The following is a 15729-nucleotide window of genomic DNA, read 5'->3' as shown; positions in this document are numbered from 1 at the left end:
AAGTGAGGTCACTGAAGGCTTTTCACAAGGAGTATTTATTCAGTATTTCACTGAATCTTCCACTCTGGGATACAGTACAGCAGTAAGTAAAACTGGGACATGATCTTCTGGAGTTTTCAGCCACTTAAGGTGGGAAATGACAGTGAGCACATCTCTGCCTTAGTAAAGTAATCCTGATGCTATTACAGAGATTTAGCAGGGGATAGGCAGACACAGGGAGCACTTCACATATTGAACCAGGAAGAAGAGAAATGGAAGAGATTTTGCAGCTAACTGTGCATGGCAGGTTATGGAAAGTGAACAGTCAAGAACACCTCCAGGTTTGGAGAAAAACCCAATATGAAATGGAAGCCTGACTGGTTTGCAGTAGGTGGGCGAGTCACCCAGGTGCATTTGGATTAGGTCCATTTGAAAGTCTTAAAGGACATCCAGGTGGACACAGCAAACAGGCACTTGGAACGTAGTCTAGCACTCTGGAGAGCGGTTAAGGCGATGAACATAGATTGGACAGTTACTTTAAGTACTATGTTTTTCCAAAGACGCTGTAGTAAGTACTGTGGAACTATAAAAAAATCTAGTAGCAGCACAGTTAGTTTTCATACTGGACCTATGTACAGTCAAAGCAAATGTGAGGGAGGATGTTAGTGGCATAAAAGTTTTAAAAATGCTATTGGGGGGAGGGGGTGCTCCGCAAATGTTGTAAGACATTTTCTACAATGTGGTGTCTCTCTCCACCCTAATCCGTGATATAATTGATGGGGAAGATGGAATAAGGAGCCATGGAACATTCCATAAAGGAAGTACTTTTTAAAAGGTGTGTGTGATGTAGAGCAATTCCCTATCTCAAGTCATGCCTCTTTAATTCACAGTAGTCTATCTAAAAATTCAACTAAATTTTTCTTTTGCTTCAGATCTTTCATTTACTCTCCTCAGGATACCTGAATTGTCTTAGCAACATACAAAGCCTTTCTGCAGTCTGGTCCTGCCCACTTTTCCAGCTTCATCCTTTGTGTGCCCTATAAGCATGTGTCTGTTTCCTACCTCTCAGAAGATTTTAAAATGGAAATTTGGGGCCAGAGTTCCTTTTGCTTCTGATGTCCTTCTGACTTCCCTGTTGCCTTTTTTTTTTTTAATTCTTAAGACTTCATAACTCTGCCCTTTACCACATTACTTATAATTAAATATTTATGTCTTGCCTTTCCCATGAGAGCAGACTCTTAAAGCAAGCACTGGCATTTTTCTTTGCTTGCCTTGACTTACTTAGTACAGTGATTATTCAATGGAAGTATGAATGAGTGGGTAAAAGAATATATGTGGCTTTAGTGCTAAGGTGATAAAAAATTGATAACGGAATCAAACCCAATAAGATAGAAAAGGTAACTTTCTTGGAATAAATAATTAGGATTTATTTTCCTTTAAGATCTCCTCAGTTATACTCTCCTAATTAACTATTTTAAAAGTTTAAAGTATATTCTTCCCTATTTTTCCCCTGTTGGGTGGTATTGGGATTTGAACTCAGCCTTATGCTTTCTGAGAAGGTGCTTTACCACTTGAACCACACTCCCTACCTTATACTTCCCTAACTTTTAAAATAAATTTATACAGATTAATAAAAAACATACACAAACATGAGGGTTTTCTTTTCTTTAAAAGAAAATGGGGTCATACTGTACAACTTGGTCTGATATTTAATCTTGTATTCTATGTCACTTTAAAAACACTTCCTCTGAACCATTACACAGGTTTCTTAGCCAACTAAATAATTTGTGAAGAATACTTTGAAAAATACTGTATTAGATCCATGGACAGTTGGTCCATGAACAAGCTTCACGTGGAAAAGTTCCTTAAGAGTTAAGGAACTTAACTTATGAAAGCAGCCATAGATTTTAGTCTAGAACAGTTGACTATCTTCAGGTTGTAATACTTTTACACTTCCTTCTTTAATTACTAAGAAGTGATTTCTCCTTCTAACTACACTCAGTGTTTCTAATGTGGGGGAGAAGGATGGGAAGCAGGACTGTTTATCTAAAAGTTTCTGTTGCCTCCTAGTGGTGCAGCTCTGGGGAACAAACCTTTAACAGCTGGCCTTTGGAGGACACTGAAGCTCCAAACAATAGCACGAGGCCTAATTTTCAATTTTCTGCCCTGAGTGTGATAGTCTACCCTCCTGTCAAGGGTGGTACCCACATATGTTCTCTTCCCTGCAGCAAATCTGTGATTCCAACTACAGATTACAGGCTTTCCTATGTTCTGCACGCCAGCTACAGAAGCCTTGATCTTAGGTCTCAGTAGGAGGAGGAAGCATCTCCAAAATAGTCAAGGGGGAAATTAGGCCCTGTTCCACTGTTAGTGTCATTAAACACATTTGGATGCAAGGGCATAGTTCTCTGACCTAACTAATAATCTGAAAGCTCTTCATCTACTCCCAGGAATTCAGAACCAGGCAAAGAAAGATGTGAAGAAACCCAAGATTAAGGTTACACGAGTCTGAGAGGGTTGCTCAGCGATAGAGTGCTTGCCTGGCATGTACGGGGGCCCTGCGTTCTATCCCCAGCACCATAAGGTGTTGGACAGAGGTTTTTGATATTTTCAAGTAATTACTGTCAGAAGACAAAATTATAACACATTTAATTATAGATTTAGTTGACTTTTATTCACATTCATGAGTTAGGGCTGCCACCATTCCACAAAACAGAGGGAGAGAACCTACTGGGCAGTGGCAGAACAGTGGGTTTTGTGAGGTGGGAACAAAGAAAACTGGATAGAAAAAAAAAAAACTGGGTAATTTCAGGTTACTTCTTCCTAAGGATTAAAGCAGAGATTATTTCCTTATTACCTGACTTGGGGGACTGGAATTTCCTGTTTTTAAAAAATCTAGTCTATTTTGGGATCTTTCTGCTTCCTTAAAGTTTCAGTTTGATTATGTGGCACTTTGCATGAGTGACTCCATTTTTGTTAGAGCTGATTTTGGAGGCCTAGTACAGTAGTTCTGTCTAGCTACTAGCTAGACATCATCTATCTAGTAGGTGTCCATCATTTTGTTATAAAATGACCTAATTTACTGAAAACGTCAACATTATGGAAAGGTAAAAGAAAAAAGCAACATATCACCAAAAATCCCACCTCCCAGAAATAAACTGATAAAAATAAAATTTCAGAATCTCTGTATATGGAGTAAGATAGATAGAAAATATTTTTTAAAACAGCATCTTGCCACACTTGCCATCTTAAGGGAAAAGTATTTAATTGTATTTGAACATATCAGAAGAGAAAAAACTGAAAGGATATTGAACTTGTGATAAGTACCTATATTTCTTCACCAGAGGAGTCTCCTTTAAGGCTAAGGAAAAAATGTAATTAATATCACTGAGACCTTTGGAGCCATTTTGATTTAACTTTTATTTAGCTAGTTATTTACATGTAATTATCAGTTAATTTCCTGAAATAAAGCATGAGGGAATCAGCACAGCACTCTTAGACTTTTTATATACATTCCTTCTGTTTTTCACAGGTTTTTTTTTTTTTTTTTTTGGCAGTACTGGGGATTGAATTTAGGGCATACACCTTGAGCCACTCCACCAGCTCTTTTTTGTGCTGTTTTTTTTGTTTTGAGATAGTACCCAATCCCTTAGCTTTTTAATCTAACACAGAGGCTTATAAACTTTTTCTTTAAAGGACTATGTAGAGTATATTTTAGACTTCATGGGCTACATTACCTCTATTACAGCTGTAGATGGTCCCTGACTTATAATGGTTCAACTGATTTTTTTTTTTTTTTGATTAGGGATTTTTTTCCTAGGGGACAAAAATGTAGCCACACAGCCATTGCTTTTCACTTTCAGTACAGTATTCAGCAAATTACATGTGATAGCAACACTTTATTATAAAATAGGCTTTTCGTTAGATGATTTTGCCCAACTGTAGGCTAATGTAACTGTTTTGAGTGTGTTTAAGATTGGTAGGCAAAGCTATGGTATTCAGTAGGTTAGGAATATTAGATGTACTTTTGACTTAAGGATGTTTTCAACTTAGATGGGATGTGAGTTGTGGACATCTATATTCAACTGTAAATTTGTGTAATATTGTGACATAATAAATATTCTTTCTTTGCCCCATCATATCTCTTAAAACCTTGGAATTGCCTGAGTAACTTTTTTATGCTAATGAAATGGGTGATGACTGGGGCTTCTGGATAACTCAGGAGAAGGCTGATTGCCAGGGAAATTGACCATGTGATTGGAGGGTTGAACTGGCCGAAACTTTCTGTCCTACCCATCACTACCCCTGGAGAGGGGACAGAAGCTGAAGGTAGAGTTGTTCACCTGTGGCCAGTGGCTTAGCAATCACATTACATAATGATGTCTTCATAAACTTCAAAAAGACAGGGTTCATAGAGCTTCTGGGTCACTTAACACAAGGAGGTGATGGTAGGGTAGTGTGCCCTGGAGAGCCAGGGCATGGAAGCTTTGCACTCCTTCCCCCATACTTGGTTTCTCTTCCATCTGGCTGTTCTAAGTCCTGTCTTCTTATAATGAACAGGTAAGAGTAAAGTACTTAGTTAGGGGAGGGGCAGCCTTGTGGGACTGAATCCCTAACCTGTGGGGTCTGATCCTTTCTCCAGGTTGGTAGTGTCAGAATTGAGTTAATTGTAGGACACCCAAATGGTGTTGGAGAACTGGCAGTTGGGGGGAAAATAATCCACACAGCTGGTATCAAAGTGACTATGGAAAGTGTTGTGGACCTGAGAGTGTAGTAGGAGACAGCAGTTTGTGTTTTTCTTTGTCATTCAAAAAGTAGCCATAGACGATATGTAAACAAATGAATGTGGCCATGCTCCAATAAAAACGTTAAGAACACTGGAACTTGAACTTTTGTAATTTTCACATGTCACAAAATATTCTTTGAATTTCGTTTTCAAATACTTAAGATGTAAAACTATTCTTAGGCTATGGCCAAACAAACATAGGTAATGGGAGCCAGATGAGATGGCACATACCTGAAATTCTGGCACTCACGAGGTGGAGGCAGTTGAATCATGAGTAAAAAGCTAGCCTGAGCTACATGGCAAGATCCTGTCTCAAGTAAAACAGGACTGGAGTGTGGCTCAAGCGGTATAAGCACCTGCTTTGCAAGCAGGAAGACAAACTCCTGGGCTGCAGGCAGGAGTTTGCTGGTTCTTTGCTCTGGCACATTTCTTTTTTTTCATGGTGCTGACTTGCTGAAGGGAGTGGGCTTGTTATCCCGTGGAATGTCCCATCTTTTGGATATATCTGTTTGCCAAACAGTAGTGTCATCTAGTTTGTTCGCTAGTCCCTGGGTGCCCCATTCGCTGTCCCTTTGTGTCCCTAAATCTTAGGTGACAGTTGGCAACATGATTCACTGAGCCCAATGAAGCTTCACTTTGGAGGTTTGGTTTTTCTTTTGGTTGCCACAGTGCAAACAGCTTCCACTTTATTTTGTTTAGAAAAATACTCAAGTAATTTTTAGCAAAGCCAGCTATTTAAAGAAATTAATGAAAAAGAAACCTTACTCGTGTATGTTGTATAACACGCCACTAAACGTATAAACCCCTCAATCTCCTCTCCTAATCAGAAAATGGTAGTTTTCCACTTTGCTTTGTTTTCCTCCCTGTCATTTCCTCTTACCTCATCTCCTACTTCTTAGTTTTTCAAGCTATTTACTATCTTTGGCTGTAAATTGTTTTTTGTACAAGTATTTGTTTACTTTTGAGTTTACTTACCAATAAACATACTTCTGATAGGAACTGTTTTAATTTAAAAGATACTATCCCTTATCATAGGTCAGCAAATTGTGAACAAGTTATATAACTAGGTTTGACTGACTTTATTTTGAAGGTCCCCTCAAAGCATTCAGAACAGGTTGACTCACATTTGGCTACTGGGTAATGCAGTCTTGGATTGGGAGCATTAACCTATAAGATGGTATGACAGTATAGGTAATGCTGACTTAGATTACATATGGTGTTGGTGTGTTATAGTCTTTGTACTGTGCTCAGTAATAGTAATAATTGCATGTTGTAGGGCTTTTGATCTGCAAAATGCTTTCACCTTCATTCTTGGGTTTGAGCCACATTTCATGGCCAAAAGGAAAAATCCTATGCCTATCCTACTAGGAAGAAAATTGAGGCTCAGCAAGCACTACTTACTTGCCCAAGATCATTCAGCTAATTGCCAGTTGGAAATGCCAGGAATTCTGACTCCAAAGCCCATTTTCTTTCCATAACTGCATAATTGCAGTTCTTCTATTTTATTGTATTTCTGGGAACTTGTTCACAGAGTGAATACTTTTGTAGTCAATCAATTTGAACTGTCCTTTGGCCCCTCTACATTGACTTGTTACTGTTCTTAGTTGTCCTGCAGTTGTTTGCTGGTAGAGGGTGGTGAGGAAGTGGTTTATATCTGAAGCTATTTTGTATGGGTGATGGAACAGTGTCTTAGAGGAAACTGACATGAATTACATAGAGTCTAGGAACAGAAGATATTTGCCATCATGCCTCCTAGCTTAAGTGAGCAGGTTAAGAGGTTGTCCTTAGCCTGTTCATCAAAGGATAGAGCAGCTCTAAGGAATACACTTTAGACAAATGATATGCCAGAAAGGACAGGGCTAACGGCTATAGGTCACAGGAGATTCTTAAAGAAAAGGGAAGAATTTGGTGGTTGAGCCAATGCTGGATATCCTAACACTGAAGGTACACTGAAGTCCAAAGCTGAATGTCGAAGCTAAAGTGCACAATGACTCTGGGCCTGAGACTAGCCCTTTAGAGGACAACTCTAAGAGGAAGGAGAATCGCCTAGAGTTGGCTTCAAGCACTACCCACCTCAGGATAGGCATTGCAGAATACTTAGCATCTGTCCTGTCGGGTTGGGGCACGGAAAGGAATGTAAAGCCTCCAGGCTAATCTTCAGTTTGATTTTTAAATTAGAGTTAACATGTTTATGTGTTAAATTTTGCTTGCTTTTTGGTTCCGTGTGTTTCTCTTTGGAAAAGTTCTAACCTTTTTGCTGCTGACAAGACTCTCTTTGATGAAACCTGAGTCAGACCTTGCTGGGTTGACCTTTTGACTAGGCAGGCACTGGGCTCTATCCTTGGCGCACTTGATCCACTTTCCACAAGAATAATACTGGGTCAGTTTAGTGAAAGTCCCCACCTTGGTATCTGACCAATTCTTCATCCCATACTCTCCATGTCCCATCACTCTGACCTGCCCTCAACATGGATCTGTCAAGGTGGGTTCAGTCAGAAGCTTCTTATCCCTGCTGTTCCTCTTAGCAATTTTCTATCTCCTGATCCCACTGCTCTTGGCTCCAGATCCCCACAGTCCTTGTTTTTGGAGTTGAGCCCGATCTCCCTGCCCAGCTGCAAAACCCTCAGCACAGTACTGGAATAAAGGCCTCCTTGCTGTCTTTAACAAGTGTTTTAAGTAAGTACTTTTAGTGAATTCGTTTTAACCCTGCACAAAAGAGAAGTGGGCTAGAAGAGATACAAACCATTTCTACTTTCCTAATCAACAGTGGTGAGTGACCAGTGACCACAGACCAAACCCCTGTGAAGGATTATTTTAGGCATAAAGGCCGCTCTCTCCACCCTTGCTGCTTTCCTTTCTCAGCCTGGCCCCTTCCTTATCTATTTTACTTTCTGTTGTTGAAAATAAACTGGATCACAGTTTCCTTTGATCCAGGCCATTCTACTGAACCCTTGTATTGTATTTATTATACTAGATGGTGTTCGGATGTCACTAGTCCTTTTTAAAGGTATAGGTTGTGACTTTATCACCCCATCCATCTCTGTTGACATGCTGTTGCCCCAATATCTGTGGAGTTTTCTGCATTGTGCTGGTTCGCATGCCTGAACTACTCTCTCCACCATCCCTTGAGTTATCCAAACCCCCATTTGTCCTTCTAGGTCTATATTAATGTTGGAGAAGCACATCTTGGGTGGATTTTGGCAGAAATCAGAGAATATAGCAAGAAGAACCTGAAATTCAGTGGACATAGTGTAGTAGTCACAAGAAATTAGGAGAATCTCCTTCTAGTGCTAAAAGCTGAAGGATGTTTTACTGTTGTTGTTACCATTTTATTTTTATTGTTTGGCAGTAGTGAGGTTTGAATTCAGGGCCTAACCACACTTCTAGCCCTTTCTGCTTTAGTTATTTTTCAGATATGGTCTCATGCTTTTTGCCTGGGCCAGCCTTGGACTATAATCCTCTTACCTAAGCCTTCTGTGTAGCTGGGATTACAAGCATTTACCACCACATCTGGTTTGTTTGTTGAAATGGAGTCTCACTAACTTTTGCCCAGGCTGGCCTCAAACCACAGTTCTCCCAAGTAGCTGGAATTACAAGTGTGAGCTACCATGCCCAGTCTGAAGGTGTTTACTTTAAATAAGGGAGACAATTTTTTTCTTGTCCATGACGATTACAATGTGACTTTGCATCTTTTTATTCTCCTTGCTTTCTTATGTTGTACAGCAGGATTTACCAGGAGCAGCACTTAATTTGTGGGTTGGATAATTCTTTGTTGTGGAGGCTGTTCTGTGCATTATAGTGTATTTAGTGGCATCTAGTCTCAACCCTAGCTGCCAGTAGCAGTCCTCTAGAATGAGACAGACTAAAATGTGTCCAGATGCTGCCAAGTGTTAGGGATGAGGTCGAAGGGCTGGTAGAGGTGCACCCTGCAGGTGCCATTAAGCTCTTATGTTTTCTAGGTATTGTATGTTCCCGCACACATCCGTATGTAGAATGCTCTTTGCCTTCTTCAGCTGGTAGGTCTAAGCCCTGTCTTCAAGACCTAGCTCTTCTGTGAAGCTCATTGCCCTCCCATGTGTTCCCCCACACATAGTAATTATTTACAGACTAAATAAATGTGGCTAGAGCTCTGTCTATACATTAACGGTTATGTTAGGTTCTAGGAATGCAGCAGTGACGGAGGTAAACATGATTCTTGTCTCATGCTGCTTCAGTGCAGCTTATAGTATTTGTAGATCCTGTATGTAATACATACAGGAGGACAGGGACCAAGTATCTCCTAACTCCTTACTTAGTATTTGGCACAGTGCTGGTCGTCATAAGTATTTGGTGAATAAAGGAAATCTCCACTTCCACTACTCCATTTCATCCTCTCTCTATATTGCATGAATGAACTTGCGTCAGTTTCCAAATGAGACATCCTAACTCCTTTTCAGGTCCCACCTTCCAAAAAGACACTAGAATGAAATGTCCACAATGTAAATCTTGCTTCTCTGCTTAAAAACTGTCAGTACTTCCTGTTGCATACAATATTTTAAAGATAAGTGTCTGTAATATAACTGGGTCTGGCCTCTTCTGGCCACTGCCTTATGCTTCTCTCCAGCAGCTGGAAAAGCTTACGTAGCTCCTAAAGTACTTCTTTATTTCATACCCTAAGGCTTTGCTGGCTGTCTGTCGTGTACTCTTTTCCACTGAGTAATGCATCCTTTTAGATTTAGTTCAGAGATTCCTTACTTCTGGAAGCCTCTTCTGAGCCAGCCACCAAATTAGGTTGGATGGATGCTCCTCTTCTGTGTCCCATAATACCAGTGTTTAATTTTGATATCTCATAATTGCCTCCTGATGGATTTGCAGTGAGTTTCCTGAGAGTAGAACTACATCTTACTCATTTGTGTCCCATGGGTCTAGCACAGTAGCTACTAGCAAATGGCCAACGCTGAGACATTGTTGCAGTGAGTTTGTGAATGAATTTAGTAACAGGAGCTTTTATTTAGAGAAGGTTCAAATAAAGGCTTTAATGATTAATTGGTTATTTTATTTTTGCTTTCTGCAGATATTGGTATCAACTTAACAGATCCTATGTTCAGAGGAATTTATAGGGGAGTTCAGAAGCATCCAGGTAAATGTTTCTTTTTTTAAGGTAAATAATTTGTGAAGACAAATTTTTCCTTCAAGGAGATCTTGAAAAGCATAACCGACTCTTAAATTGAAATGCTAAAGAACTCATTATGCATCTTGAATAAAACTATAAACAAAGTGAAACACATATAAGCTATATTGGTAAACATGATCGTGAGCATTTATAAGGTTCCTGTTATGACAAGGTGGGGGGTGGTGTTTTGTTTATTTCAGTACTGGGGATTAAACCCAGGCCTTCACACCACTAGGTAAACACTCCACTACTTGAGCCATCCAGTCCTTCTACTTATGGGAATAAATAGAAAGAAATAGAAAACTTATAATTTTGAGTGTAGAACTTTAAATAACCATAGGTACAAAAGCCAAATAATGGTGTTATTCTTTTAAGCAACTGAACAATAAGCCATATAATCCAAAAGCTATTTACTGTAGAACATCAGTGTATGAGGTTTTTCAGGAACATTTTTGGTGTGGTGATGAAATGGAAGTTTGATTAAGGAGGAGGGACATTGCTGTCTAATTCCCTGTCTTGCTTTTCTCCCTTTCCATCTGTGTCTCTTCTTAGAGACGTACTGTATAGGTGGAACTGGACAGTGTACCTTAAATGTACCTTAAAGACTGAGGGAGGGAGGGGGGCTGGCAGAGTGGCTTAAGTGGTAGAGCACCTGCAGAGCAAGTGTGAAGCCCTGAGTTCAAACCCCAGTGCCACCAAGGAAAAAAAAAAAGATTATAAAGATTGAGAGAGGCTTAGCCAAAAGCAAAATGGCTTATATTTATCATAAGAGGTCATTTATACGGCCAAGTTTATTAGCTGAGAGGTGACTAAGCAGGAAATGATGGTGAAAACAGAATTTCTGTGATATACTAGTCTGTGACTATTGTCTCAGAAAATTGATTATACTTGTTACATAAATGCAAACAGGAAAATTTGGGTTTGTGATTAAGGATGAAGTAACATTACATTTCAAGACACTAGGTCACAAACTAATCTTACTTTGCTTCTAGGTGGTAGGAGGTGAGAACTTTCTAAATATAGGGAATGTTTGGTGTCACTTGAAAGAAGAAAGGTAAATTTTACCTTTCTCAAGCCTTACCTCAAAATTTGCCTTTTCTAATCATTGGCATTTCTATACACTAACAATGAGCAAACTGAAAAAGAATGTATGAAAACAATTCCATTTATACAGCCTCAAAAAAAAAAAATCAAATACCTAGGTGTAAACCTAACAAAAGATGTGAAATGACCTCTACAAGGAAAACTATAAACTTCTGAAGAAAGAGATTGAGGAAGACTGTAGAAAGTGGAGAGATCTCCCATGCTCATGGATTGGTAGAATCAGCATAGTAAAAATGTCGATACTCCCAAAAGTAATCTACATGTTTAATGCAATTCCCATCAAAATTCCAATGACATTCATTAAAGAGATTGAAAAATCTACCGTGAAATTTATATGGAAACACAAGAGGCCACGAATAGCCAAGGCAATACTCAGCCAAAAGAACAATGCAGGAGGTATCACGATACCTGACTTCAAACTATATTACAAAGCAATAACAATAAAAACAGCATGGTACTGGCACAAAAACAGATATGAAGACCAGTGGAACAGAATAGAGGACCCAGATATGAAGCCACACAACTATAACCAACTTGTCTTTGACAAAGGAGCTAAAAATATACGATGGAGAAATAGCAGCCTCTTCAACAAACACTGCTGGGAAAACTGGTTAGCAGTCTGCAAAAAACTGAAACTAGATCCATGTATATCACCCTATACTAATATTAACTCAAAATGGATCAAGGATCTTAATATCAGACCCCAAACTCTAAAGTTGATACAGGAAAGAGTAGGAAATACTCTGGAGTTAGTAGGTATAGGTAAGAACTTTCTCAACGAAACCCCAGCAGCAGAGCAACTAAGAGATAGCATAGATAAATGGGACTTCATAAAACTAAAAAGCTTCTGTTCTTCAAAAGAAATGGTCTCTAAACTGAAGAGAACACCCACAGAGTGGGAGATAATACTTGCCAGCTACACATCAGACAAAGGACTGATAACCAGAATATATAGGGAACTTAAAAAACTAAATTCTCCCAAAATTAATGAACCAATAAAGAAATGGGCAAGTGAACTAAACAGAACTTTCTCAAAAGAGGAAATTCAAATGGCCAAAAAACACATGAAAAAATGCTCACCATCTCTAGCAATAAAGGAAATGCAAATTAAAACCACACTAAGATTCCACCTCACCCCTGTTAGAATAGCCATCATCAGCAACACCACCAACAACAGGTGTTGGTGAGGATGCAGGGAAAAAGGAACCCTCTTACACTGTTGGTGGGAATGTAAACTAGTAAAACCACTCTGGAAAAAAATTTGGAGGCTACTTAAAAAGCTAAACATAGATCTACCATATGATCCAGCAATACCACTCTTGGGGATATACCCAAAAGACTGTGACACAGGTTACTCCAGAGGCACCTGCACACCCATGTTTATTGCAGCACTATTCACAATAGCCAAGTTATGGAAACAGCCAAGATGCCCCACTACTGATGAATGGATTTAGAAAATGTGGTATTTATACACAATGGAATTTTATGAAGCCATGAAGAAGAACGAAATGTTACCATTCGCTGGTAAATGGATGGAATTGGAGAGCATCATTCTAAGCGAGGTTAGCCTGGCCCAAAAGACCAAAAATCGTATGTTCTCCCTCATATGCAGACATTAGATCAAGGGCAAACAACAAGGGGATTGGACTTTGAGCACATGATAAAAGCGAGAGCACACAAGGGAGGTATGAGGATAGGTAAGACACCTAAAAAATTAGCTAGCATTTGTTGCCCTTAACGCAGAGAAACTAAAGCAGATACCTTAAAAGCAACTGAGGCCAATAAGAAAAGGGGACCAGGAACTAGAGAAAAGGTTAGATCAAAAAGAATTAACCTAGAAGGTAACACACACACACTGGAAATTAATGTGAGTCAACTCCCTGTATAGCTATCCTTATCTCAACCAGCAAAAACCCTTTGTTCCTTCCTATTATTGCTTATACTCTCTGTTCAACAAAATTAGAGTTGAGGGCAAAATAGTTTCTGCCAGGTATTGAGGGGGTGGGGGGAGAGGGAGGGGGCGGAGTGGGTGGTAAGGGCGGGGGTGGGGGCAGGGGGGAGAAATGACCCAAGCCTTGTATGCACATATGAATAATAAAACAATAAAAAAAAAACCTTGCCTTTTCTACTTCATTTAGGATTTTGGGTGATAGTTCTGTGTGTCACTTACATAGTACAGCTGGACTGTTGAGTAAATTACATTCTACTTTTCTTGCCTGTGTAGCACTTAATAGATTTTATTCTTTATGATTGTATGTACATGTATGTTTGTATATATATATGTTTATGAAATAAGTTTTATTGTGGTCAATGTCAGCATTACTGAAGCTTATAATATCTAGCAAAACCAGTTGCCATATTTAGTATAAGTTAACTAAAGTTGGTATTTTACAAGTAATAGTAATTGAATTCTAACCGTCTATACTCTGATAGCTAAATATGAAATTAGTAACTAGATGTATATGATATAATTATTTTATTTTTCTATCTATCTGTGGCCTCTCAGAGCTTAGTAATTAAATTGAAGGGCTGGGAATATGGCTCAGTGGTAGAACACTTGCCTAATATATGCAGGGCCCTGGGTTCAATCTCCAGCACTGACAAAATAACAATTATAAATATTAATCTATCCAGAAAAGTTTATTATCAGTTAACAGAAAATAATGGGAAAAAGCAAAGTATAACTGCCAGGGAAAATAGAAGTTTTCCTTCCTTCATGGGAATGGTAGCTATAGAAATACAGTGTTGACTGAAATTTATAACAAAAAGCTTTTTCATGTTTTGGAAGGCATTGCAAATCTACTCAGAAAAGCCCTAGTAAAAATAAACAATTTTAATGATCATTTACTTTTAAAAATATATAGTACCAACAAGTTTCAAAAGGATCACTTGCCCTGTCAGCATGTTAATCATTAGTTTGAACTTCCTGATTTTTGTCACTGTCTCCCTTTTTAGTCAACAAAACAAAAGTGCAATTAAATTAATTGTTAATTATCATTTAGTTTGCCTTATATTGGTTTCTTGGTACTAAGATTTTTGCTAACTCTGGTTGACAAGTATTTTCAAGTAGTATTGATTTGACTTTGATTTAGTATGTGTGATTATCTCCATGTGTTTTTATTTCAAGAGAAATTAACTGAATTATAGATAAGTGAATTTTTATATACCAGGTTTTCTTTAACATAAGATTTATTTTATACAGATGATTTACAGGATGTAATAGAGAGAGCTGTCCAGATTGGTGTTAAAAAGGTACAATCTATATTGTTCTTGTTATTCTTAAGGATTTTTTTGTTTTGTTTTGTTTTTTTAAAATAAATTTTAGTAAAAATTCTGTAGCATGAAAGGAAGAGAGCAAATGCTACATATTTGGGTTATATATTGTCCATGTGTAATATTAATAAGCTAATAGAAATAAAATATCAAACCACTCTGTTCACAGCTATTTAAGCTATACAAACTTCAGCTTTAGTACTTCCATATGATCAGAAATGTGCTAAGTAGCAAAATCTCTTTGAAAAAAAAATTTAAGACCCATATTAAGGACCAGGCTTCTTAAGAGGCAACTGTTAATAAATTTAAACTGTAATTTAGCATATGTTGGAATTAAACATAATCAAAAAGACATACATGTGTCACCAAGTTTAGCTTATAAATATTCCATTTCAAATAACACTTTTAACTTTTGCAATAATAAAATTTCTACTTTTTTGTAGAGTTCTCAAAAGCAAATGAATATTAACTAGTTCAGTGTCAAATTCTTCAGTTAGATATTTTTGTAAGTTAGTTTTAAAAATTACAGAATAGCCCACCCATGCACACAAGAAATAAGGTTTAAATTCCATAACATGGTATTAGGACAGGTGGTACCTGTTACTTCTAAACTGAATACCCTCAGTCCTAGAAAGCAGTGCTACTGACTAAACAAGCTTTGTGTTCTCTTTCTCTAAAATAGTGCTAGTTATCACTCACAGGTAACAAAAATGGGTAAAAGTTTCAAGCATCTCTCATTTCATGGTCACTCCCTGCTTGATAAATCACTTTATACAAGACTGTGCCACAAACTCTGAGGTACCAAGTTCCTAAATTTTCCTTTCAGCCATGAAAAATTTAATCTGAACATTTCTCATCATGGGCTCACACACATATATAACCACTGACATAGGAATGACAGAACTGAGGTGAAGTTTACTTGGACCTGGCTCCACACTGGAACTTAGTTCAGTACCTACGGTTATATTGGCGTGGTGAAAAGAACCGTTCTGGCATACAAACTTGGCTTCCAGCCCCAGCTTCCTCCTTCAGAGCTTTGTAACTTGGGGTATTTTATCTCTCTAGATTTCAGTTTTCTCATCTGTAGGAAGGAAGTGATACTAATAATTCTTAACAGAATTATTGTGAGAGTTAAAGAAGATATTGAATGCAAAGCATTGAATATTGTACTGGCATAAAGTCAACAGCTTTCACTGTGCCACCATTCCCATATCATCATCGTATTTGTACTGGAAGAGGCAGTATGCCCGCTAGTCTTGCCCTTACTTTTTCTGTTATTTGGGAAAGTTATAGATAAAGTGTAAAGCAGACTTGATTAGAAACTATTTTACATAACTGAAGTACTAGATGTGGGCAAACCAGTCTGGTTTTAAAGAATTAGGTAATGTTAATAGAAAGTTTTCCCAATGTTTCCACAAGTATTTGATGTCATCTG

General features: G+C 38.2%; 1 protein-coding gene across 3 annotated transcripts in view; it reads left to right on the top strand.

Annotated features, from left to right (window-relative positions):
• Tatdn1 (TatD DNase domain containing 1) overlaps positions 1-15729 on the top strand; it is a 35830-nt gene that overhangs the window by 830 nt on the left and 19271 nt on the right. For all 3 annotated transcript variants that reach the window (XR_012446414.1, XM_074069191.1, XM_020166398.2), the window contains exons 2-3: positions 9819-9884; positions 14224-14273. Coding sequence is in view for 2 of the 3 variants with exons in the window: in XM_074069191.1 (XP_073925292.1) it covers positions 9819-9884; positions 14224-14273 (116 nt within the window). In the remaining variant the exon portion in view is untranslated. The remainder of the gene's footprint in view (positions 1-9818; positions 9885-14223; positions 14274-15729) is intronic.

Source organism: Castor canadensis, chromosome 3 (genome assembly GCF_047511655.1).
Source record: "Castor canadensis chromosome 3, mCasCan1.hap1v2, whole genome shotgun sequence".
Classification (NCBI taxonomy): domain Eukaryota; kingdom Metazoa; phylum Chordata; class Mammalia; order Rodentia; family Castoridae; genus Castor; species Castor canadensis.
The sequence above is the reverse complement of the archived record's forward strand: the minus strand, read 5'-3'. Positions and strand labels throughout refer to the sequence as shown.